General features: G+C 44.0%; 1 protein-coding gene across 2 annotated transcripts; it reads left to right on the top strand.

Moving 5' to 3' along the window:
* The first annotated feature begins 4469 nt into the window (after positions 1-4469).
* Positions 4470-18049, top strand: shmt1 (serine hydroxymethyltransferase 1 (soluble)). Of its 2 annotated transcripts, none has more exons than XM_015945386.3 (12): positions 4470-4580; positions 5189-5317; positions 5403-5548; positions 5626-5741; positions 5829-5989; positions 6500-6581; positions 10295-10507; positions 11976-12089; positions 12185-12307; positions 12432-12548; positions 17386-17496; positions 17587-18049. In XM_015945386.3, the coding sequence occupies exons 2-12, from the start codon at positions 5225-5227 to the stop codon at positions 17757-17759; spliced, it is 1449 nt and encodes a 482-aa protein (XP_015800872.1). In that variant the 5' UTR covers positions 4470-4580; positions 5189-5224; the 3' UTR covers positions 17760-18049. The 2 variants fall into 2 exon arrangements, with proteins under 2 accessions (XP_015800872.1, XP_015800873.1); XM_015945387.3 differs by having other exon boundaries at positions 4515-4580; positions 5172-5317.
* The last annotated feature ends 9541 nt before the right edge of the window (positions 18050-27590 follow it).

Raw genomic sequence — 27590 nt, 5'->3', positions numbered from 1 at the left:
CCGGCCGTCAAACACAATCAAATCAAAACTTTGCCTGACGAGGGGAAGAGCGGCTGACCAAACGTTGTGGACGGATTTTTGATATTTTATTTATTTTTGGAAATGTGACTTTTTAAAACAATTTTTTTGAAATGAAAAAGTTTTTTTGGTATAACTTTAAAAGATTTTGACAAAGCTTTTCATATCAACCGTACCCAAAGTAAATTCAAGCGTATTTGTTGATTTTCAGCTTGATTCAACAATAGGGGGCGCTATAAATAGGAAGAATTTATGCTGCTGAACTGGTTAAATGGATCTGCGTGAAGCTTAGTGGACCACTAAGTTTCACGCATAAATCTAGCCCAGGCTAGCAGAACGTTGGAACATACCATCTGGCGAGGGGGAGGTTACAAATACCTCTACTTCTAACCTCCACCTTGGGAGTTGAAACCTCGCCCTCGCATTGCCTCGGTCCAAACCCAACTAATTTTATGTGGGAAACAAACACTTGGTCACTGTAAGGGTAAAGTGTTAGCTAGCAAGCTGGTTAAGTTAGGATAGGGGTGAGGGGAAGGTTAAATAACAAGAGGATAAGGTTCCAGTGAGGTACATGAGCTCGTTTGGTGCCCCGGCTGTGGACATCCCATCGCGTCAGTTTTACGCTGCATTAGGATCTGCAGTCAGAAAAGGGGAAACCCCCTTTTTGTACTTACGTGACGAAAAAGGGCACTTTTGGTGTCAATGAGCTAGAGGTGATGAGAAGATGTTGGTCTTATTTAAAATTGCACACATATAGTATATTCAGTGTATAAAAAAAAATATATATATATATGGCTCTCAGGGAAATACATTTCAAAATACTTGGCTTTTATGGCTCTCTCAGCCAAAAAGGTTCCCCACCCCTGTTTTATATCATAAACGCAGCTGATTAGTTTAAAGAGCGAGTCACCCCCAAATCAACTTTTTTCCCCTGATAAACTAAACAAACGAGTGTCTAATCGTGCTGCAGACACGTGTAGTCAATAGTTTTGTAGTTTAGTGCATTTTAGGTAAAATTTTAATTTTCTGCCTAAAACTGGCAGTGTTGTGCCGTTGTCAGGTAAAAACTCTGCATTGTATTTGAATTTAAATCTGCCACCGCTATTGGCTAAGAGGTATGCTATGATGTAAACTGGTACATTATGATGTCACAATGCTGTGGTGAACCTGTGTGTGTCTGTATTTGTTAGCGGCTCCGCCCTCTCGGTCTGCCAGGCAACAGCATTTGTTGCATTTTTTAAACATGAAGTGAGAGTGGAGTTAGACTCTGGTAGGGGTGACTTGCTCTTTAAAGAGCAAGTCACCCTCTACCAGAATATTACTCCACTTCCTGTTTGAAAAATGCAACAAATGCTGTTGCTTAGCAGACCGAGAGGGCAGAGCCGCTAACATATATACACACACAGGCTCGCGACAACATTGTGACATCAGAACAACCTCTTAGCCAATAGCGATGGCAGATTTAAATTCAAATACAATGCAGAGTTTTTACCTGACAACGGCACAACACTGACAGTTTTAGGCAGAAAATTAAAATTTTTATTTTTATATATTTTTAAGTGCAAAACTATTGACTATGTCTGCAGCACAATTAGACACACATTTATATAGTTATCAGGAAAAAAAGTAGATTTGGGGGTGACTTGCTCTTTAATTTAGTGATGAATCACTCCTGTAGACATTAAGGAAGGCTGAGAAGACATTTCAGCTGTTAGATCAAGGTACTATGAAGACGAACGCACAGCAAGGAGATAGGTTTTGCTTTCGGTTCTACTAAACGGACACTAGGGGGTGCTAGAAGCAAGCCGAAACTAGTCCCCTACTAAAATATGAAGTTATGTTGGCAAAAAGTTTTAAGATTTTACATATTAGGACATAATAAAAAATGATTGTTTTCCAGATTTTAAAATAATTCAAGTCTTAACTAAAATATACACAAACACAACAAATTCCAATATGGCATTAATTATAAAAAATGTCAAAGTTGTGTGTGATGGACCGGTCTTTAGTCCACTTCCACAGCTTGTAGGACAACAGAAAGCCAGTAGCTGTTCCCTGTTAGACTTCTTTAGTCTCACGTGGTTCTGGAGGACTCTGGAGGTCCCTCACTTCTTTACAGAGAGTTTCTGCTCAGCCCTTTAAAAAGGACATATTAGGACTTCATGTCAAGTTATGGCTTTATAGTTGATTCGAAACATGTTCATGAAGTTCTTTGCCCAAAATCCTTCTCGCTTAAAGCAACTTCAGCAGTTTTATTCTTTGACTGTTTAGGTACCTTCCAGAACAGGACTGGGCAATCCTGTTCCTGGAGAGCATGTTTTAGTGGTTTCCCTGCTTTAACACACGTGATTTTAAACAGCAGGTGATTGAATCAAGTGTGTTGGAACAGGGAAAAAACTAAAACATGCTCTCTCGAAGATTGAAGTTGCCCACCTCGTTCCAGAAAGAGCCGTTTCCGGGCAAGACGAGCTGGAGCTGGCCATGCCACACACACACACACACACACACACCTGTATGCTCCAGACCAGTGGTTCCCAATCCTGGTCCTAGAGGGCCAGTATCCAGCGTGTTTTAGTTTTAACCCTGTTTCAACACACCTGATTTAAATCAGCAGGTGATTAACAGGCTTCTGCAGAGCCTGATGAGAGACAACTAAAATGTGTTGGATACCGGCCCTCCAGGACCAGGACTGAGAACCACGGCATCGGACCAACCATCTGTCTAAGCTTCTCCTCAGCAGCATCTGCCTGGTACTTTCCCCATGAAATTCTATGGAGGCAGGAAGAATGGATATAGTATTTATTTTTACTCAAAACCTTTCCATTTTGGCTTTGTTTCAATTTAGTAAATATAAATAAATAGCATACAATATTAACCCCAATGTACAAGGCTATGTTTAAATTACTTAAAAGATCTTGTTCCATTATATAGATATGACTGATCTTGTTAATCGTTTACAGCAAATGATCTCCTCCCCTATAGCCAAACCCTTCATTCATGATTAGATGTCACAGGATACTATAATCCTAATTTAAGTATAAGCCTAATTTACCGGTCACTACTTTCCTTCACCTATGGTCACAAGCTTTGGGTAGTGACCGAAAGAATGAGATTGTAGATGCAAGCAGCCAGAATGAGTTTTCTTAACAGGGTGGCTGTGCTCTCTCTTAGAGATAGGGTTAGAATCTCTGTAATCTGGGAGGGGCTTGGAGTAGATCCGCTGCTCCTCCACATCGAGAGGAGCCAGTTGAGGTGTCTCCTAGACGCCTCCCTGGTGAGGTTTTCTGGACACGTCCAACCGGCAGGAGACCTAAAAGAAGACCCGGGAAACACTGGAGGGATTATGAATCTCGCCTGGCCAGGGAACACCTTGGGATTCCCCTGGAGGAGCTGGCCCAAGTGGCTGGGGAGAGGTAAGTCTGGGCCTCTCACCTTAGGCTGCTGCCCTTGTGACCCGACCCCGGATGAGCAGAGTAAAAAGGATGATATTCGGATGAGACTATAAACACACACTTATACATGTTCTTGGGGCAGCAGTAGCTCAACAGGTTGAGCGGATTGTCCAGTAATCGGAAGGTTGCAGGATCGATCCCGGCTCCGGCCAGAGAATTCTGCTGTTGTGTCCTTGGGCAAGGAACTTAACCCCCCTTGCCTGCTGGTGGTGGTCAGAGGGACCGGTGGCGCCTGTGCTCGGCAGCCTCGCCTCTGTCAGTGCGCCCCAGGGCAGCTGTGGCTACATCGTAGCTCATCACCATCAGTGTGTGAATGGATGAATGATACACTGTAGTGTAATGCGCTTTGGAGTCCTTACTCTGAGAGGCGCTATACAAGTGCGGGTCATTTATCATTTATCATTCTTCTGAAATATACTTGTGTTCTGTGTTACCTTTACATTTTTAAAAATCTAAATAAGTTAATGAACTTTAATGTGTTTTCAGATTTACCTTTGCACAAACCTCTACACAGTAATTCATATTATGCTGTGTTTTGCTAGTATTGCAATATCAGTTTTTTTAATAAGCTGACCTTTGTCACCACCCTTTTCTTATTCTGCTCTTTCTAATTCCGCCTTTCCCCAGATCCACTGATTTCCCTCTTTCCTACTCATTTTCTCTCTCCCTTTCCTTCCATTATTATTTTTTATCACAGTTTAAAAACTTTTCTCATTTAGAATTGCCTCGTGATTCTTTCTTTCTTTCTTTCTTTCTTTCTTTCTTTCTTTCTTTCTTTCTTTCTTTCTTTCTTTCTTTCTTTCTTTCTTTCTTTCTTTCTTTCTTTTTTCCCACTCAGGACTGAGAAGTTTCTTACACTTGATTTTTAACGTATTTTACACATGAAATGTCAAAAATAACGCTGCAACATTGCAACGATTTAGATTTTGAGCTGAAGATGGCGGTAATGCGGCGGACGTGCAGCTTTTAAAGCCGCGAAGAAGAATATACCCGAGCGCTGATTGGTAGAAAGTTTCGCGGACTTTGCTCTGTGGTGGGAGGAGTCTAGTCTGGAGATCTGCTGATTCCAGTTGAGCTGATCGGCGCGGCGTGATTCTCCAATACTAAATAGTAAGTTACGCCTCTTTGTGTTCAGCAAATAAATGTAATGAAAAGAATGTTAAACGTTGGTATTGCTGGCAAATGGCACTAGCTTTAGCTGTTGTAGTTGGTTAAACAGTTTTGCTAACTTATTTTGACCTTATTTAAATATCTATTTTTAAACTCGTGTGACTTTTTTCCGCAGCCCACCATTCAGGTTTGACCGGGTTGACACAATCGGACCTGTGTGTTGATTTTGACACAGCATGACTGCCATGTGCAGAGTTTTATCTGGTTAGACGGAACAAACCGCTTCAGACACACTACGGATCTAACTTTATAGAGCGTTTCCACGCAGATAAGAATTTTGGCAGGTTTTTAGGTTACAGATTTATGCAATGAGACACAGGTTAACTGTTGAGGCAGCATCAGACCACAGCTGAGAGGGTGCAACACTTCTTTCTTACAGCTAGTCTGATTTTGCATTATGGGGCATTTTATTTCAGGCTTTACAAAGTCTAAAAGAAGAGTTATAAGTTATACTAATGACTGACTTGCAGCAACTCTCTTACAAAACTTGTACAGTTTTATGTATTTATATCTGTGGTGTAATCCTTGAAGATTACCATCTCTTTTAGATTACCTCCACGTGTGACAGGTAGTCAGCAGCAGCCATGTCTCTAACAAACGGCCACAGTGTGAGCAAAGAAACCTGGGACTCGCACAACAAGATGCTGCTGGAGCCTCTGGCCGTCAATGACTCTGAGGTTTGTGATCTTTAATATAACAATACTTTATTTTAGTTCTGTGGACGATTTCTTATTGTGGATTGATGACTTTGTTGTTTTTCAGGTGTTTTCCATCATTAAAAAGGAAAAGCACAGACAGATATACGGTCTGGAGCTCATAGCGTCTGAAAACTTCGCCAGCAGAGCTGTTCTCGAGGCTCTTGGTTCCTGCATGAACAATAAATACTCTGAGGGGTATCCTGGACAGAGGTGCACAGCCAAATCTGGTTGGATCAGTTTTTAAGAAAAGATGTTAGATTGATAAATACAGATTTACTGATTAACAGGTATTATGGTGGAACAGAGCATGTTGATGAGCTAGAGCGTCTTTGTCAGAAGAGAGCGCTGGAGGCCTTTGGTCTGGATGCTGATAAATGGGGAGTCAACGTGCAGCCATACTCAGGTACCAGACACAGATGCGTCGTGTAGCTCCACACTTCCTTACTCTGTTCTTGATTCATATTTTGGTCTTGATGTGGTTCTCTTTAAGGTTCTCCTGCTAACTTTGCCATCTATACGGCTGTTGTGGAGCCACATGGCAGGATCATGGGTCTGGATCTTCCTGATGGGGGTCACCTGACACACGGATTCATGACTGATAAGAAGAAAATATCTGCAACATCCATCTTCTTTGAGTCTATGCCATATAAGGTGCTTTAACATGTATATTTTTAACATTCAGGAATGTTGAAGGAAGCTTTTTAAAGTTTTGAGTGATTTTGTTAACTTGGACAAAAAAAAACATTTAATTATGGTTTAAAAACCAGCAGCCTTGAGGTCATTTAACCGCAAACCCAAAGGGTAACTATATCGCTATATTATTAAATTATATCATTATAATTATGGCTGTATCACTGTATGTTATTATGTATGTTAATGAGAACCAAGTGTTCACGAAGGACAAGAAGTAGACCATCAGGAGTTAGAGGGGATCTGATCTCAGACCTTCCATGTTCCCGTAAAGGTCTGACTGTAGTGTGGAAGTAGTTAATTATTTACTACTGGTGATGCAATTTGTGCAGCTTGTTTACATGAATTCAAGGTTAAAGTTCGTGTGGTTAAAAAAAATTTAGATCTGTGATGAATCAGCTTGGTTTGTTTCAGATGTGGCTCTGAGGGGTACCCTGGTCCTTTGTTAGCGTCTGCTGTGTCTGTTCTCAGGTGAACCCAGAAACTGGCTACATTGATTATGATCGACTGCAGGAAAACGCGCGGCTCTTCCACCCCAGGCTCATCATCGCAGGTTCTTTAAAGGCCCAGTGTGTGATATTTTTACCTGTTTACTATCAAATCCTGTGTTTCCAGTTCACAAACTTGTCCTTTTCCGCTAATATTTCTCACCAGTATCAATTCTAAATAGCCCTCTCAACATGAAATTATACGTTTTTATATACATAAACTGTGGTCGACGCTCTATCTTAAAATACAGTAGCTGGTTAGAGACATACGAGCTCCACCTTACCCGTTTGGACTGAGACTGTAACCTGAAAGAACCAGCAGAGGGCAGCAGTGCGCCCTGGAAGCATGAGGTCTGCCAATTCAACTAAGAAACAGAAAATAGCTGCACCGTTGCTGTACTTGTTGACATAAAAAACAACTAAATCAAAACACACATAAAAGGTGTCAGTTCTTCATGTCTAACATGTCTAACAAAGGAAGCCGCACAGGGTCCGAAATTAACACTCGCCAAATGCGAGCAAATTGCTCCATTTGGCGAGTAAATTTTTGAGCTCTGTCTGCCACATAGCGAGTAAATGTTTGCACCAAATTAGTTATTTTTATCAGTCATCTTCCATTGATTTCTGTGATACTCCTCCCGCCTGCATGCAACGTACGCGAAACGTGAGCACTGCATCCAACTTCATTTCCGCCTATCCCATTCAATCAGTTTATCAAGTTAGCAGTTAGCTTCTTGTTAAAACTGGCGGTGAAATGTGGCTGTTTTTAACCGGAGTCAGCCAGCCTTCCAAAAGAAAACTCGTCGAACTGGAAGAAAAACCACCAGGACCAGTGGCAACCAGAAGATTTTGTGAAAAGTGGCGAACTGGAGATGGCGGAGTCGTGAGACAATGGCTACATTATGAACCAGAATCTGCGCAAATGGGCTGCACCATTTGCCGCCAGCACGCTCGAGAGAATAACTGTAACAACTCGTTTGTCATAGGAAATAAGACAATGAAGCTTGAGACTATTCGAGAACATGAGAACAGCAAATGCCATATTGCCTGCACATCCATGTCCCGGGCTCAATCTGAGTCTACTGGTGACACCCACGGTCTCGGCGCTAATGGCTATGTCAGAGAAAACACGGAGTCTGACTAGATTTCAATTAAAGAGTTCATAAAAACATCTCTAAAAAATAAATACATAGTAAAATGACAAGAGTTGTTTTTCTTATTAATTGATATTTTAATTATTTTGTCACTCTGTTTGGAATCAACATAATATAGAATAACATGCTTTAGGTAGATCTAAATCATTCAGAATTTTGGCCGGTAGATTTTCATCATCTACCAGCCAACTTGGCCGGTGAGTCAAAAATTTTATTTCAGACCCTGAAGCTGCATATGTTCAGATCCCCGCCCGCTATTATCTGGACACCAGCCTCCGATTAGTGTCTCTGACTCCCAAATAGGGCTGAACGATTTTAGAAAAAGATTGAATTGCAACTTTTTTCGCAGAAATTGCGATTTTGGTACAATTCACGATTTTCTGCAAACAAAGATCCAACATTAGCCTGCCAAGCCTTCCTGTAGATGAAGTGAAAAGATGGTCTAGTTTCTAATCTAGTACAACAAATCATTCACAATAATATTTACTATTTAATCATACAATAAAAACCGTTAAAGCTATTAATATTTTCTCCCATTATAACCTTTTTTTATGTGTTTGTGAAGCATCTTGTGCTTTTTATCTAGAGAGGAGCTTTATAAAAACATGTTCTACTCCAGAAATGCATGGAGGAGATCTGTAGGTAGGAACAGCTTTTACATGTATTAAATAAACAGTTTTCCCTGCGTTACCGCGGCAGGCCGAAGCCGTCCGATAGTTAATCCTCACTAAAACGTCAGCTCCGTGAGAGAGACGCACGCATTCTGACACCTTAGCTTGTTTGAGCTAACGTGTGCCGTCAGAAACATTCAAACCATTTTTAAAAGAGAAGTTGAGCTTTCGAGTCAACTAAAGTGCGCGACTTCGCACTCGCGCTGATGAAGCATAAACCGAGCTTTAGAAATCGGCCTGAACCCTCTGAAGTGGGAGGAGTCTCTTTCTCTCTCCCTTACCCCCTACGTTCTCTCTCTCTCTGTCCCGGGCTCATTATTATCGGCGCTAGCAGCGCTGTGTGTGGGAACATAAAACAGGGAAAATAACCTGAACATGCAGCTCTGGCAGCTGTGGAGTTGGGCTCGGCTCTGGATGGTACACCCCACCCTGCGCTGGCTTTTGCCAACGCCATAACACAGGGGGAAAACCCCAGATGATAAAAAAAAAAGTTACACAACTGATCCTGGATCAGTCAAAACCGCAGCTTTGACGGTCACGTGATTGTGCCGTTTGAAATCGCAATTTCGGTCCAAAAACAATAGATCGTTCAGCCCTACTTCCAAACTCACCACAAGTTGCTCATTCGTCTTTTCCTAGTACCAGAACTCCCGATCCGGTCCCAACGTGTTCGTTCCAAAGTCCTTCTACTCAAGTCTCCTCTCTTCCCGCAGCCTGCCGTCTCTCCCAACACGCTCCAGCGCGCGTCTGCTAGCCAGTGGCTAAATCAGCGTTGTTTATCTCCACAACACTCTTAACAGTCACAGAACAGTTAACAGAGTTCTCCACGCCTTACTGAGACGTTCCGACTCAGAGGGCTTCTTCTCAAACGTTAGAATTAGACTTGGGTCTCCTTTTGCTGGTAATCCCTTGGAGTTTAAGCGCAGCATACACAGCGTCTCCCCGGCGCTAGCCATGGCTAACCAGTAGCTCGTGACGTCCATCTCCACCACGCCAGCTGTGAGACATGATTAGCTGGTGGCTAAGTCAGCGTTGTTCACTTGATGTCCACAGCGTGTCCACGGCTCACCAACACTCCTGAACCAGCCGTGGCTAACGACCAGCCAGTGATCGCTCCATATCCATATAAGCTGGTAGCGGCAGCCAGTTTGTTTACATCGAGGCGCTGTGATCCATGTGAAACGGGTGATGTGGGAAATTATGTTCCCCTGAAATATTCTGTTTCCCTCAGGCAGTCAAGGGCAAATATTTCCAAATCCACAGAACTTATTGTCCACAATGAGGACTAAACTACCTCAAATAAAAGATGTTAAACTGAGTGAGATTACATCTTTTTAAATAACTTTCAAAAATGATAATTAAGCTTGCTGCAAAAGAGTGAACAAGAAAGTTTTTACTGTATCTTTTTTATTGTTTTTAGGAGGAAATATAGATAAAAAATCACAAGCATAACATTATTACATTACATTACATCATTTTTACCGTAAAGGTTTATCACAAATGTTGTGAAAATAGCCTGAAGTGCGATCTCCCGACACGGGGGGACAGAATATTTCAGGAGAACACAATTTCTCACAACACCTGACCTCCCGGCTGACGTCACCCCTCCTCTGTGTGCGAATCGTGACAGCTTCAAGATCTAACAGAACTAGCTGCTTCCTTCAGAACTGGTAGGCTGATAAAACCGTCATAATTATAAATGCTTTTTTAAAGACGTCGAGTAGCTTGTTTTAAGCTTCGTTTGGGTTAGGCTACACAGGTTACAAACTGATTATACGGTCAATCTCACGAGTGGGCCACCGTAGCTGCAATACTTTCTCTGAACTGCACGGCGCTAAAGAGTCACATTTCTTCATCGTGACTTCAATGGATTTATCACAGGGGGCCTTTAACATATCTGATGATCCTTTATACTTGCACAAGAGAAACTTACAACTTTTCCTCCCTTTTAAGGAGTAAGCTGTTATTCTCGCAACCTCGACTACGCCCGCTTGAAGCAGATTGCTGGTGAGAATGGCGCCTACCTGATGGGGGACATGGCTCACATCAGTGGACTAGTGGCTGCCGGAGTGGTGCCCTCACCCTTTGAGCATTGTGACATCGTTTCCACGACGACTCACAAGACGCTGCGCGGCTGCCGTGCTGGACTCATCTTTTATAGGAAAGGTATAAAGGAAACGACCAAGGAGGCCATCATACACTGTATTAGTTACATTTGAGTACTCGAGTATTAATAAGTGTGCAGGGTGGGCCATTTATATGGTGAATGGCCTGTGTTTGATATAGCGCCTTCTAGAGTCCTGGAACCCCTCAAGGCACTTTACAACACAACCAGTCATTCACCCATTCACACACACATTCACACACTGGTGGGGATGAACTACAATATAGCCACAGCTGCTCTGGGACGCACTGACAGAGGCGAGGCTGCCGAGCACTGGCGCCACCGGTCCCTCCGACCACCACCAGCAGGCAACGTGGGTTAAGTGTCTTGCCCAAGGACACAACGACAGCAACAGACTGAGCGGGGCTCGAACCTGCAACCTTCCGATTACGGGGCGAGCACTTAACTCCTGTGCCACCGTCGCCCCATGTATATGGATACACCTTAATAAAATGGGAGTGGTTGGAGATAGTAGCGTCCTGTTTGTGGCACATTAGTATATGTAAGGGGGCAAACTTTTCAAGATGGGTGACCATAGTGGCCATTTTGAAGTCGGCCATCTTGGGTCCAACTTTTGTTTTTTTCAATAGGAAGATGGTCATGTGACACATCAAACTTATTGGGAATTTCACAAGAAAAACAATGGTGTGCTTGGTTTTAACGTAGCTTTATAGTACAGGCCCACGCTGTACTAACACATCATTACACTCCTTAAAAAAACTTCCTAAAGTCATGCTGCTGTTAAACAATTTGCTCAGTGACTGTATGTCAGCCGCTGATTTTTTTTTTAAAGCAAAACTTTTTTAGTGTTTCTTTAAAAAAAAAGAAAGAAGCAGCATCAGCTGACATACAGGCGCTAACAACGAGCTAACACCAACATGAGCCGGCTAATACTAAAACAAACCACAAAGTAAAAGGATCCACCTTGTTGGGCAAAACAATATTGTTGATTACAAGTCCAGTAGCAACAAAGCCAGGCCATCATCAGTCTGTGATTTTGTAGCCTCCTTTAGCTCCCTCAAACTAGCGTAGGCTGCGCCGATGTTCACTATGTTTTAAGCTCTTTGCTTCATCTCCAACGACTTCATCTCTTTTTGTTGACAGTCGTCGAACTGGAAAAGCTGACTGCTAGCCTTTACATTAGCTATAGGCACAGTTAACACCTGTTGTCGTAAAGCAGGTAGAGACCTCCCACCAGCAGCTGGCTATAGTGTGCTGTCCACTGTGAAGCTGCTCCCGGTTATTGTTGAAGAATCACCAAAACCAGTTTGAAAGCAATGGCTTAAAGTGTTAAAACTCTTTAGTGTTGCTTTAAGTGGTTTGGATTTATTTTATGCTGCATTACTGCACCATGCCATCAGGTTCTGTAGGATTGGAGCACTTTTATGAGTATAAACAGACGTGGAATCAGCTTTAGTGCACCCCTAGATCTTATTTTGCTTCTGTTTGACTCCTCCCCCCCTCCATCAGGTGTACGGAGCGTAGACGCCAAAGGAAAGGAGACGCTCTACAACTTGGAGTCTTTGATTAACCAGGCCGTGTTTCCAGGGCTGCAGGGAGGACCACACAACCATGCGATTGCAGGTGTCCTCATTGTTCTGGAATTTTCTCTTTCATCTTGACGGCCGTTGACTTCTGTCAGCATCAGTCTCAATCAACTAAATGTTTTTCCTCGTCAGGTGTGGCTGTGGCTCTCAAACAGGCGATGACTCCAGAGTTTAAGGCCTACCAGTCACAGGTTCTTGCCAACTGCAAAGCTTTATCCGGCGCTCTAATGGATCTGGGTTACAAGATTGTCACCGGTAAGGGAAAAAACAACATCGTCTCATTCCTAATTCTGCGTTGATGTTGAGTCACGTGAACTAACTTTAAAACACAGCCGCAGACATTTTTAATGCGCTGGTCTGTTTCTCCTTTTTCCTGCAGGTGGTTCTGACAACCATCTAATCCTGCTGGACTTGCGTAATAAAGGAACTGATGGAGGACGAGCCGAAAAGGTTCTGGAGGCTTGTGCCATCGCTTGTAATAAGAATACCTGTCCAGGTGTGTGTTTGTGTCTATTAGTGTATTCACCATCATAATGTACAAGGAGCTGGCTTACTTACAGTTGTGGTCAGAAGTTTACATACACTTGTAAAAAATATAATATAATGGCTCTACTGAGTGTCCCGTTATTTCTAAAACTCTGATTTTTCTCAGAGTGATTGGAACAGATACTTCTTTGTCACAAAAAACATTCATGAAGTTTGGTTCTTTAATGTCTTTATTATGGGTTAACAGAGAAAAGTGATCACATTTGCTGGGTCACAAATATACATACAGCAGTGCTAATATTTGGTTACATGTCCCTTAGCCATTTTCACTTCAATTAGGCGCTTTTGGTAGCCATCCACAAGCTTCTGGCAAGCTTCTGGTTGATTCTTTGACCACTCCTTTTGACAGAATTGGTGAAGTTCAGTTAAATTTGATGGCTTTCTGACATGGACTTGTTTCTTCAGCACTGTCCACATGTTTTCAATGGGGTTTAAGTCAGGACTTTGGGAAGGCCATTCTAAAACCCTTATTCTAGCCTGATTTAGCTATTCCTTTACCACTTTTGATGTGTGTTTGGGGTCATTGTCCTGTTGGAACACCCAACTGCGCCCAAGACCCAACCTTCGTACTGATGATTTGAGGTTATGTTGAAGAATGTGAAGGTAATCCTCCTTCTTCATTATCCCATTTACTCTCTGTAAAGCACCAGTTCCATTGGCAGCAAAACAGCCCCACAGCATAATAATCCCACCACCATGCTTGACTGTAGGCATGGTGTTCTTGGGGTTAAAGGCCTCACCTTTTCTCCTCCAAACATATTGCTGGGCATTGTGGCCAAAAAGCTCGATTTTTGTTTCGTCTGACCACGGAACTTTCCTCCAGAAGGTCTTATCTTTGTCCATGTGATCAGCAGCAAACTTCAGTCGAGCCTTAAGGTGCCGCTTTTGGAGCAAGGGCTTCCTTCTTGCACGGCAGCCTCTCAGTCCATGGAGATGCGAAACACTTTTGACTGTGGACAATGACACCTGTGTTCCAGCAGCTTCTAATTCTTGGCAGATGTGCTTTTCGGTGATTCTTGGTTCACTCTTTACCCTCCTGACCAGTTTTCTCTCAGCAGCAGGTGATAGCTTGCGTTTTCTTCCTGATCTTGGCAGTGATGAAACAGTGCCATGCACCTTATACTTACAAACAATTGTTTGCACTGTTGCTCTTGGGACCTGCAGCTGCTTTGAAATGGCCCCAAGTGACTTTCCTGACTTGTTCAAGTCAATAATTCGCTTTTTCAGATCCATGCTGAGCTCCTTTGACTTTCCCATTGTAGCATTTGTGGGCATTTGTATCCAATGAGCCCTATTTACCTGGCCTAAGAGAAGTCACCAGCTGTAGTCACTCATAATCACTCACAAGAAGTTAAGAGGCCATGCTATGAAGCTCAGTTCACTGACACGTTTCTAAGTCACCAAAATTGCTAGTTCATGTTGCTGTATGTATATTTGTGACCCAGCAAATGTGATCACTTTTCTCTGTTAACCCATAATAAAGACATTAAAGAACCAAACTTCATGAATGCTTTTTGTGACAAAGAAGTATCTGTTCCAATCACTCTATCAGAGAAAAATCAGAGTTTTAGAAATAACGGGACACTCAGTAGAGCCATTATATTATATTTTTTACAAGTGTATGTAAACTTCTGACCACAACTGTATAGCCACTGAACATTTCTCTAGAGCTTTTCTAGCATTATTAGGAGACGGAGTCCAAAACCCCTTGCAGCGGTGCAGAGGAGCAGTTAAAGTTGACAGTGCTGTGGTCGTAACCCCAGAGCTTGGCTAGCAGGGTCCCAGAAGCAGCTAACTGTTATAGGGGTGAGAGATATGGCTTTGACAGTAGCTCTAGCAGACCCGCCAACCTGTACGCATTTTGCGTAGCCAGCACGCAATTTGGCATCTATTTACGCTGGTACAACTCGTCCCTCTAAACTACGCAGAAAAGCTGCGGATACGCGAGTTGAGTTCTGCACGCGCGTGTGTGTCAGCGGGCCGGACCGGCCGTCTTTTGGTGAATGTGAACAAGGGTTGTCACGGTGTGAAAATGTAACCTCACGGTTATTGTGACCAAAATTATCACGGTTTTCGGTATTGTCGCGGTATTTTTTTTAAACGTGCTACATTTTCACACAATTAAATAAACCCTGTATGTCAGGAAATATTGTCCTCAGTTTGTGTCTAAATTTAGCCTAAAATGTGTTATTTTGTAATTATGTTGTTTATTTGTTTACATATTTTCCCTTTAGTCTTTAAAATACCAATATTTGCCCATAACTTCTTATTTTATGTCTGTTTGATGTCATCATTTAAAAATATTAGACCAGATGATACTCAGTACTCAAGTAGCCTTCTAATCAGATACTTTTTTTTACCCTTACTTGAGTAATAAACCCTATATCAGGAAAATATTGTCCTCGGTTTGTGTCCTTCCAGTGAGCTTTGCAGATGTGGGAAAATGTCATCAGGCAGTAATCATTGTTAAATTCATAATTATTCTCGGAGAGAGACCAACTCTTATCTGCCCCTGGGAGCCCCGTAATGCATAGCGTCATTTCAACATGGCGGTGTCCGCGACACGGTTTATATGCAGGTAGCGGCGCTGCGGCTGCTTTATATAGCGACTCGTTGCGTTCTCCCTCAACCCAAATCCTCGGATCACGCATTTTAGCTAAAACGCTAACGTTAGCTTGCCTTGCATTGACTGTAGAGTTGTGGGTGATGGTCACGTAGATGTGTCATGAGATTTGAAGCGTTGCTGCCTTTCACAGACACTTTTCTGCACGTGCTGCAAACAGGATAGCCGTCTTCTATCAGCTGTCCCTCGGCATTCTTCAAATATCCAAAAGATGCCCGTACTTCCCACTTTGTCTTCTTTGAGGGATAATAAATGTCCTGAGCGCTGCCGTCTCCTCCTTTGGCCATTATTTCAGCTTTAGCTTCAAGAAAGTTTTGCAACTTCAGCAGATGATACGGTGGCTGGTAAGGGTCACCGCGCCTACACCGCAGCCACGGTAACCCACCGAGATAATAAAAAAAAAAAAAACAAGACGGTTATTATTGTCAACTTTTTTACCGGGGTTTACCGCTACACCGGTTACCGTGACAACCCTAATGTGAACGCGTGACGTTACTTTCACTGTTGAATATTCAAGCTGAAATCTGAGTGAAAAATATAAAAAATCTGCGACCAAAGAGAAAGAGGTGTGTGTGTGTGTGTGTGTGTGTGTGTGTGTGTGTGTGTGTGTGTGTGTGTGTGTGTGTGTGTGTGTGTGTGTGTGTGTGTGTGTGTGTGTGTGTGTGTGTGTGTGTGTGTGTGTGTGTGTGTGTGTGTGTGTGTGTAAAATTTTCCATCCAGTGAATGGGGAGATTACATCGTGAAAAGACGCTGCACAAGTGGTGCTCAAACATTTTTGACAAGGTTGCCAGGTCTGCTCTAGCGGCGCAGCCATGAGCTGCGGCACAACAGATTCTGATGAACTTGTGTAAATCCAAACGGACTGGACTGTTCGGTCCCTTATTTTCAACGCCATCATGTGTTCTGCCCCTTTCTGGGCTTTTGTTTTTTCCAGCCACATCACCCGTTACCCGCAGCAGAGCTAAAGCTACATAAACATTAGCCGCGGGGCACATTTCCAGCGTGGACGATTGGGTGTTCATTTTTTTTTTATATTTTCATATCGATCTTCTATCGACACGTTCTCTAATGTCTCTGAAGGAAAAGTAACTTTGAAATGTATCGCTATCGTTTTATTGCCCGGCTCTGTGATAAATCAATAAAAATGGATTCAGGAGGTATACTGATAACAAACATAACGGTTGCCTTGTAGCTCTCATTTCAAATTGTTCACTCAGTCTGTTGCTGTGTTGAGTGATGCGCGTTCCCGCGACGAGGCTGGCTCCAAGCTCACTCTTTACTACAAAACACCCGTAGAGCTACGTCTGTACAGTTGGGAAGAGAAAGCAGCTCAAGGTGACGGCAAATCCAGACGTTTGCAACCACAGATCAATCAATCAATCAATCAAAATTTATTTATGAAGCGATTTTCATACAAATGCAGCTCTAAGTGCTTTACAATATTAAAAACTACCAGACAGCAGTCGGTTTCCCACCCCTCCCACACAGATTCACATAAGAGATCCCCTTTGTTTTTCTCCTCCCACCCTCAATCCCGTCCCAAGCAGATGCAAACTCACACGCGCGCACACACACACACACACACACACGCACGGACACACGTAATAGAGAAAGGGCAGCTGGCTGAGTGCAGATGTAGTAGATACTAAGAAGACAAAAACGCCATCAAAGGAGCCAACTGCACCGGGAGCACCAAGACTGGCAGCAATAGCCTTGGCAAGAGTAGACATGGAAGCACCCCGGCCGCCACAGCCCACCGCTGCCCCCGGGGCCACCGGCCCCCACATAGGAAACACTAGTTTACTAATGAGACTAAGATAACAGTTAAGAAACAAATTAAACATAAACAGCTGATAAATAAAAATCTAAATAAAACACAGTGATAAAAGATAACCAAGTAGAAAACATATAATTAAATTTATAAAATATTGTACAGTATTAAGACTGGTTAAAACTAATAATTATTACAAGTTAAAATAAATATGTAGGAAAATATGTGTTATTTAATTAAAAATAAAAGACTGATAAAATATATAAAAGATGGTAAAAACAGGCTAAAATAGATCAAAATCACTTAAAGCTATACTAAAAAGGTGAGTCTTGAGCCTGGCCTTAAAAACAGATGAGCATCCAGTTCGTTCCTCTGATTGGTGTTTTGGTGTAGGAGACCGGAGCGCGCTGCGTCCTAGTGGTCTGAGGTTTGGTTCTCCAGCTCTGACCTCCAGAGGCTTGGTGCAGGATGACTTCAAGAAGGTGGCCCACTTCATTCACAGAGGTAAACCTTGAAGTTCTCGGTGTGCAGCAGAAGTAATGGGCTCAGAAACCAAATGGAGGTCTTTTTACCATGTTTTCTCCTCTCCTGCAGGTATCGAGCTGACGTTGGAGATCCAGAGAAGCATGGATCCTAAAGCCCCTCTGAAGGAGTTCATCCAGGCATTGGTTAATGGAGAGACGTTCCAACAGCGAGTGGCTGAGATCAGAGCTGAGGTGGAGGCCTTTGCTGGCCAGTTCCCCATGCCTGGTCTACCTGAGCTGTAGGAACATTCCCGATGCTGTTCTCGTCAAACCGGAAACACTTCCGGGTGACATTCCTGCATGGACGCATTTGTACTTGCTAATGATTTTTTCTGAAGGACAGAAATGTACCTTTGGCGGTGTCAGATCATTTGATATTGTTACAAAGCCGTGCCGTTTTAGACGGGATGTAGTCTCTCTGCAGATGTAACAGTGAAGAAATGGCTTTAATTTTGTCTTCATTTCATGATTCCAAAGGTTTCTGACAAGGTGTTGAAGCTTAAAATGAAATAAACCAATATTTTTACATCCAAGCAAGGTTAACAATAAATAGTTGCTGTTGAAAGATTTTATTCTGTGAACGGAGACGATCTGAGCTCCTTGAGAGACGAACCAAACTGGGAAATGTGTTTTCCGAAGTCTAATTCTAATTTGTCCCATTTTAAAGTCACAGTGTGTATTTTCCCTGGCGATGGGGGGCAGTACATACCTAAATTATTATTAGCAGTCTGCATTTTTGTGCTTGAGTAAGTCTACCAACGGATAGCCATTAGGGTCAAAAATCCCTGGGAGCACAACTTCCAGCAAAGTGACAAGCACACCACACTCCTTTTAATCACCGGCAACAAGCAAAGATGTAAATGTGTAAAACAACAATGTTTAAATGCACTTTGTCCTCACAGGCTCCCGTAGAAAGAAACATGGCGTTGCCCAGAGACTCGGACCCGCTCCCGTGTATTTTACACCTGATTTTTATGGTTGTATGTTACAAAGCCAATAATGTTTTGCAACAACTGGACATCATTTAATTCATTTTCAACAACATTCCAATGGATATTTCCAGAGATTAATCGTAAAACTACACATTGTCTCTTTAAAATGCTACTCTTCACTCCTGACCAGTTTTACCTAGCGCAGTTGGTAGCGATGTTCGCCTCACAGGTCACGTTCAAATCCTCAGGAGGGGGAAGCAGTGCACTACTAACAATGTTTATAGTGGGAAAGGTGTGCTGCTGACCTCGACTTTGGACGTTGAGGATGGATTGGTGGGTGGAGTACTTGGAAGACCTCCTCAGTCCCACCGCTTCCATTGAGGAAGCAGAGTCTGGTGACTTTGTGTTTGACTCTCTAATCTCTGGGGCTGAGGTCACTGATAAGGTGGCAAGGCTCTGGTGGAGGAAAGGGGAAGTCTGGGCCTCTGCTTAGGCTACTGCCCCTGTGACCCAACTCTGGACAAGTGGACAAAAATGGATGGGTGGAGGTTCAGTTCCTAGCTGTGGCTTTTCTGTATGAAGTTAGAATGTTTAAATGTGGGTCTTCAAGTGATTTGACTTCCTTTCTCAGTGGTGTGTCTAGGGAGTGGGATAGCACATCCCACCCATTGAGTTTGATGTGCTCTGCCACTGAGTTTCATTTAACTCGACTTCCATTATCCACAAAAAGCTTGGTGTTCCAGAACAGTAGGTGGCAGCATCCACCATTACTATTGGTTCTAGCCCCAGGCCTATGAACATGTCTATTATTATAAACCATTTGTTATTTGTTCATAGTGACAAATAGTATTCAGGGTCCCTGTCCCCACTCCACCAGGTGGAGGCAGTACTCCAAGAAGTGGCTTTCCAAATGCCACAAAACGTCTTGGAGAGTGAGGAGGAAAAATGGTCATGGCAAAAAGTGGAGCTCCTAAATTCAATAGGAAGCAAAAACAGTGAGAGGTGATCCCCCGTCCATAACGAAAAGCACAACCATGTGTACCCCGCTTCTTCTCCAGCTTCACTGGCTGCCAGTCAACTTCAGGGTTCATTTCAAGATCCTGGTTCTGGTCTTTAGGGCCTTACATGGACAAGCACCATCTTACATTGGTGATCTTCTTAGTCCCTACACCCCCAGCAGGTCCCTGAGGTACAGTGATCAAAGCCTACTGGTTGTGCAGCACCAGGCTAAAGGTCAAAGGTGACAGATCATTTGCTGCTGTGGCCCCCAGACTCTGGACCTCTCTCCCCCTGAGCCTGAGATCAGTGGACTCAGTGGTCTCCTTTAAAAAGCAGCTGAAGACTCACTTGTTCAAGCTGGCTTTTGTATGACCTTCAACCTCTCTCTTTATTCTGCTCTCCCCACCTATTCCACCTTCCTCAGGATCCACTGATTTCCCTCTTTCCTGTTCACTCTCTCTCTTTCTTAACATTTTTTAAATCACAATTGTCTATTTTTGCTCATTTTAAATATATTTTCAAACATTTTCTAAATGCTTTTTTATATTTTTACATTTTTTGTTTTTGTGAAGCACCTCATGATTTTTTATCTTGAGAGGCGCTATAGACATGACGTTTTCTTCTAAGCAAGTGCCTCTCCTGGACTTCCCCATTTTACGAGGCCTGGATGCACCACTGCTTTCATAAAACATGCAAGTCCCGTTGATTGGAGACTGTCCCTGGTTGTGATGGTTCTGTGTGTCCCTGTGATGGACTGGTGACCTGTCCATGGTGTCCCCTGCCTCTCCCATTGATACTGATGAAACTTTGTGTGGTAGCATAAATTCTCCTGATTCACGTATGCTTTTATTTTTATTTTCTCTATACTTTTTCTTTTTTAACACAACACAGTTTGAACGAACAAAAACAAGGGGTAAAAGTTCTCATAGCCTTTGAGTCTTTTCTTAGGAGTCTTTTTGTACAGTCCATTTCTTCCACTGTCGGTTAAAGGTATCCAATTTTAGCCACAGTATAAATGTTAAATTTTCCATTGTATAAATTTCTTTTATAATGCCCCTCCAATGCTGCACTTTCGGTGGGTCCCTCTTCCCCCAGTTCCTGGTGATGGTTTTCTTTGCAGCAATCAACATTATCTTGAAAATATAAATGTCCTTTTTGCTAATCATGCACTCCGGGATCAGGCCGAGGTACAATATGCGTGGATCTCTGGGGAGTTTACACTGAAGAAATCCTTCGATCAGTCCAACCACTGACCTCCAGAAGGGCTGTACATTGTCACATGACCAAAAAATGTGCAGATGGTTTACATTAATTTGCCCACAGACCCTCCAGTGCTGTTGTGCTGCTTTAATTTGTTTACATTTGATGTAGGTGTAATAAAATATCGTACTAAGTAGGGATATCCCGATCCGATCACATGATCGGAAATCGGCCCCGATCACGTGGTTTCAGACTGATCCGGATTTGGATACTGGGTTCAAATTACAGGAGAGCAACTTGGTTCTCCTTAAAGGTTGTCAGGCTCCCCTAATGCCCTTACTTACCTAGAAGGAGCACAAAATAGATCCAGTTTCTGTCTACATTATATTATTTATATGGATTCATTGTAACGGGGATTCTTTTGAGCAGAACAGCAGGCAGACCGCTGATTATTCATGAACTCCAGCAGCGTTCTGCACACAGCCACAGTCAAGGCCGGATTATAATGTGGGCAAACTGGGCACAGGCCCAGGGGCCCACAGCCACAAGGGGGCCCACGCAAGCAGCAGTCTTTTTTTTTTTTTTCTTTTTTTTTGTGCAGCAGTCTTAACATTGGAGAAAAATGTTGAGAAGTAACTAAAATTGCGCCCACATTTTCTAAGTTAACACACATTTCTTTTAACAACGTTAGATTTTGCATCTTTACTGTTCCTGCTTCAGCCCTCTCCCCCCTCCCCCTGCGCAGCGGCCGCAAACTCACTGATGCCCCTGCAGCCTCTCAGAGTTCCTGCTGCTCTAAACATTGAAATAATCATTTAATTTTCTGTTCCTCACTTCTGATTACCTTCAATGGTGTCTGTTTGTTGCAACCACCAGGTACAAAAACTAACTTGTTTTTATTTGACTATTTTTCTGTCCTGTCTGTTTATTATCTTCATGCATCTCCTCTCAATCCTAAAGAAAAACTGCTACCTGGCTTCATATATATTCACCTTATGAGTTACCTTTGAACTGCAGTTCTAAAAGATCTACCGTGCACCGGCCGCACCGGTGAGGTGAAATCACCGGAGGACAAAACAGGTTATCCACTCCAAAGCAGTAAAACGCATCAGGCACAAATAAATGACAGAAAATATAAAACGATATGAGCCGACATAAACAATCGTGTGTTAAATTTGTTTTTGAGGTGGCGACACTTTGAGAATGTCACTGTGGCCTTTCTCAGGACGCATCTGTCTGGAGTGCGTCAACCATCTCTCAGCTCTAAATAATCCCAGCAGAGTTGTCGTCTCGTCATCTTCCTCCGCTTATCCGGGTCCAGGTCGCGGGGTCAGCATCTCAACTAGGGAGCTCCAGACCGTCCTCTCCCCGGCCTTCTCCACCAGCTCCTCCGGCAGGACCCCAAGGCGTTCCCGGACCAGATTGGAGATGTAACCTCTCGAACGTGTCCTGGGTCAACCCGGGGGCCTCCTGCCGGCAGAACATGCCCGAAACACCTCCCCAGGGAGGCGTCCAGGAGGCATCCTGACCAGATGCCCAAACCACCTCAACTGACTCCTTTCGATCCGGAGGAGCGGTTCTACTCAGAGTCCCTCCCGAATGTCCGAGCTCCTCACCCTATCTCTAAGGCTGAGCCCGGCCACCCTACGGAGGAAACTCATTTCGGCTGCTTGTATCCGCGATCTTGTTCTTTCGGTCATTACCCAAAGCTCATGACCATAGGTGAGGATTGGGACGTAGATCAACCGGTAAATTGAGAGCCTGGCTTTCTGGCTCAGCTCCCTCTTCACCACGACAGATCGGCTCAGCGTCCGCATCACTGCAGACACCGAACCAATCCGCTTGTCGATCTCCCGATCCCTCCTACCCTCACTCGTGAACAAGACCCCAAGATACTTAAACTCCTCCACTTGAGGTAGGACCTCTCTCCCGACCCGGAGTTGGCAAGCCACCCTTTTCCGGTCGAGAACCATGGTCTCAGATTTGGAGGTGCTGATCCTCATCCCAGCTGCTTCACCCTCGGCCACGAACCTACCCAGCAAGAGCTGAAGGTCAGAGGTGGATGAAGCTAGGAGGACCACATCATCCGCAAAAAGCAGAGACGAGATTCTCCTGCCACCAAACTCGACACACTCCACACCACGGCCGCGCCTAGAAATTCTGTCCATTGGGGCTGTCACGGTAACCGCAAAAATGAAATATCGCAATATTAAGAAACCCACCGCGCTGCATCATGGGCCACCGCGATTACTGAACTTGGTTCAACTCAATGATGCATGTTGAGAAGGATGGCTGCACTGGTATCAAAACGAAACGTTACTTCGCTCCTTTGGGAGCACTTTGGTTTTCAGTACGTCAGCTGCTGCGCAGCCAGAGTCCTTGGCCGAGACAGATCTGCCACCAGCGGCAAATAAATAAATAAACGCTCGGAGACATGCTGAAGTCCCGGACAAGCACTGCTTCTGCAACCGTCCCGAAGAGAGTTTGAGCTGAGCTGGAGCTCACTCGCTACCTGCAGGAGGAATGCATCCACCCTAAAGAAACCCCCCTGACATGGTGGAGCAACAACCGGGAGAGATTCCCTTTGCTCGCCAGTCGCACGCAAGTACGTGTGTGTAAAGCCTGATTTAAGCTTGGTTTATGCTTGACGCATTCACTTTCCGCGCGATGATGCGGCTCGCGGATGGAACGCGCTTCACAACTCGCAGCTTTTAGTGCAACGAGTGCACCATCCAAGAGGGTTTTCAGTGTTGCTGCAAATGTTGCCACCCCTCTCAGATCCTCTCTCAAACCGTATATGGTTAACATGCTGGTTTTCCTTGTGGGTAACAAGGACGTGACCGAGCTATAAATCACCGTCATTTGTGTGTGTGAAAGTGAAAGTGAAATGATAGTGCCCCGCGCCCGGCACATGTAATTTTTTATGCTTGATTTTAAACAACTAAACAAAATGGGGACTTGTTTCTTATTTGTTAGATGCTGCAGCAAAATTTGCATTTGAAAGTTTAACCTTCCCCTGAATTTTGTTGTTTTTAAGTTCAGTCGGACTCCGACTGTCGGAGAAACAAACGTTACTGCGATCTGTGTTGTTACTGCCCTTTGATCTGCATTCAGTAAAGTGTTATAAAAGAAGGCATGGCAATTTTTAACCTTTTTTAAATGTGTAAACATTATGTTTAGATAGTGCTGCAATAAAAAGAAAATGCTGCAATAATATCGCACACCGCAATATTAAGCCACCCTGAATCACTGCAGGGGGAATTCCTCAACCGCGACAGCCCTACTGTCCATAAAGGTAATGAACAGAACCGGTGACAAAGGGCGGAGTCCAACCCTCATCGGGAACGGGTCCGACTTACTATCGGCTATGCGGACCAAACTCACGCTCCTCTGGTAAAGGTACTGAATGGCCCTTAACAGAAAGCCACCCACCCCATACTCCTGGAGCGTCCCCCACAGGGTGCCCCTGGGGACACGGTCATAAGCCTTCTCCAAATCCACAAAACACATGTGGATTGGTTGGGCAAACTCCCATGCCCCCTCCATCACCCTTACAAGGGTATAGAGCTGGTCCACAGTTCCTCGGCCAGGACGAAAACCGCATTGCTCCTCCTCAATCTGAGATTCAACTATCGATCGGACCCTCCTCTCCAGTACCTTGGAGTAGACCTTTCCAGGGAGGCTGAGGAGTGTGATCCCCCTATAGTTGGAACACATCCTCAGGTCACCCTTCTTAAAGATGGGGACCACCACCCCGGTCTGCCACGCCACAGGAACACCCCCCCCCCCCCCCCGATGACCACGCAATGTTGCAGAGACATGTCAACCATGACAGCCCTACAACATCCATAGCCTTGAGATACCCAGGACAAATCTCATCCGCCCCCGGTGCTCCACCGCTGTGTAGTTCTTTGACTACCTCAGCAACGTCTGCCCCCGAGATTGGACAGTCCATCCCCAGGTCTCCCGGCTCTGGTTCCTCCTCAGAATGCGCGTAGGTGGGATTGAGGAGCTCCTCAAAGTATTCCTTCCACCGTCCGACTATAGCCCCAATTGACGTCAGCAGCTCCCCATCCCCACTGTAAACAGTGTGAGTGAGTCGCTGCCTTCCTCTCCTGAGGCGCCGGACAGTTTGCCAGAACCTCTTTGGAGCCGATCGATAGTCTTTCTCCATGGTCTCACCAAACTCCTCTCACACCCGAGATTTTTCCTCAGCAACTGCCACTGCTGCACCCCGCTTGGCTATCCGGTACCTGTCTGCTGCCCCCGGAGACCCACAGATCAGCCACGCCCTGTAGGCCTCCTTCTTCAGTCTAATGGCTCCCCGAACCTCTGGTGTCCACCAGCGGGTACGGGGGTTGCCACCACGAGTGGCACCGGCCACCTTGCGACCACAGCTAGCAACAGCCGCCTCAACAATCGCAGAGTGGAACAAGGCCCACTCAGAGTCAATGTCCCCCACTGCTCTCGGGACGCGGTCAAAGCTTTGCCGGAGGTGGGAGTTGAAGATGTTCTTGACAGGTTCTTCTGCCAGGCGTTCCCAGCAGACCCTCACTATGCGTTTGGGTCTGCTAGGTCTACGTGGCATCTTCCCCTGCCATCTGATCCAACTCACCACCAGGTGGTGATCAGTTGACAGCTCCACTCCTCTCTTCACTTGGGTGTCCAAAACATACGGCCGCAGATCAGATGATACAACTACAAAGTCTATCATTGACCTGCGACATGAGACAAGAGGAGGAAGGAGACAGGAGACAAGAGGAGGAAGGAGACAGGAGACAAGAGGAGGAAGGAGACAGGAGACAAGATGAGGAAGAAGACAGACAACAAGAGGAGGAAGGAGACAGAAGAAAAGAGGAGGAAGGAGACAGGAGAAAAGAGGAGGAAGGAGACAGGAGAAAAGAGGAGGAAGGAAACATGAGACAAGAGGAGGAAGGAAACAGAAAATGAGACAAGAGGAGGAAGGAAACAGGGGACAAGAGGAGGAGGGAGACAGGAGACAAGAGGAGGAGGGAGACATGAGACAAGATGAGGAAGGAAACAGGAGACAAAACGAGGAAGGAAACTGGAGACAAGACGAGGAAGGAGACAGGAGACAAAAGGAGGAAGGAGACAGGAGACAAGAGGAGGAAGGAGACAGGAGACAAGAGGAGGAAGGAAACATGAGACAAGAGGAGGAAGGAAACATGAGACAAGAGGAGGAAGGACACATGAGACAAGAGGAGGAAGGAAACAGGAGACAAGAGAAAGAAGGAAACAGGAGACAAGAGGAGGAAGACGACATTGTGCCCAGGGGCCCCTGCAATGATAATCCGGCCCTGGCCACAGTAACATTTTCTAAGTTTCTAAGTGGCGTCACCAAAAATTTTCAATTAACACACAGTAATTCGTGTCCTTTCATTTTCTCTCTGGTAAGTTCTGTCTGTATTTGAGCATGACGTGTGGACGCACTCTCGCTGCCCTCGCTGCAGCGCTTGTCACTGGCGCAGCCGGGCAGCGCAGCGCACACTCCGCTTTTTTTGCAGTCAATAGATTAATTTGATCTGCTAGTTAAAAAGTTACTTGTGAGGTGAAAAAGAAGGGAGCAGACAGGAGTTTTTCTGGAGGACTGGGAGATGCAGGAAGCTCAGAGACAGACAGGACAGGAAGATAGGAAAATAAAACCAAGAAAACAAATCAAAGTTCTCAGAAAAATAAAATGTAGGTAGATTTATCCCACTACACATTTGTACCTGTATAAAGCAATAATTTATCAGCATGTAGTATTTATATAGTTGATACAATTCAGATCATCTTCAAAACTCTGTCCCATGCCCAGGGACGTATCTAAGCATTTTGGGGGCCGAGGCAAAATAGACCCGTGCCAGGTATTTTAAGTTGAAGTGCTATCCGTTTTTATATTAGACTTTTTATATTTGCAATAAAGTCCAAAAGTGAAGAATTTGTGTTATTTATTGCTTGATTGTTCAAGCTACCTCACAGAAGTGATCTGTTGTTAAAACTTAAAATGAAAAGGTAATTAAATAAAAAAATAAGGAACATTCTGCACTGTTTCTTCCTTTTCTTTTTCTTTTTTTTTTATGTATCGAAAGTATCGGATCGGGACTCGGTATCGGCAGATTCTCAAAATCAAATGACTCTGACTCAGACTCAAGGGCAAAAAAACCTGATCGGGACATCCCTAGTACTAAGTTCTTCCATCCGGATTCTCACCAGTTCCTGGAGCTGGTAGAGCTGAGTTTGTTTTGCACATTGAATGCTAATCATCTTCTGAAATTTCCTTTTGCATATCCTTTTCCCATTTGGTTTTTACATATTGTGAATTATTTCCATTACATTTTTTAATACAGCTGTATAATTTAGAAACTACCTTGGACGGCAATTGGTTTTTCGAGTTCAGTATAATTTTAACCAGCACATTACAGTTTCCCGCTAGTTGTGGTTTCACCTGAATGTCAGAGAAATGCCTCAGTTGTAAATATCAAAATAAATCTTTGTTGCCTATTTTAAACTCTTTTTTTAACATTTTCAAAAGATTAAAGGTGGACTCTATATTTTTACATTTTTTGTTTTTGTGAAGCGCCTCGTGATTTTTATCTTGAGAGGCACTATAGAAATGATATTTTCTTCTTCTTCTTTTATTACTTTTTATGTGCTCTTGCTTACTCTTCCATGTCAGTTTGTGGGCCCCCTAGTTCCAAAAAAATGTATGAGCCAATAAGTTGTTTTCTGATCCTGTTTGAAATGTGCCATTGTTTTGACATATGATGTCTGTGAATTTAAAAAATACAATTTTATGCCAATAAAGTGTTTATTTTTGACAGGTGACAAAAGTTACTTTAGGTTTTGTGTAAATGACGTAGAGGACGGTCTACAAATACTTGTCTCACCAAATTTATGTAATTGAACCAGACACAGAGAAGATGAGAAAAAGAATGGTGAC

The sequence above is a fragment of the Nothobranchius furzeri genome, chromosome 12 (genome assembly GCF_043380555.1).
Source record: "Nothobranchius furzeri strain GRZ-AD chromosome 12, NfurGRZ-RIMD1, whole genome shotgun sequence".
NCBI lineage: Eukaryota > Metazoa > Chordata > Actinopteri > Cyprinodontiformes > Nothobranchiidae > Nothobranchius > Nothobranchius furzeri.
This window is presented reverse-complemented; position numbering and strand designations above follow the sequence as displayed.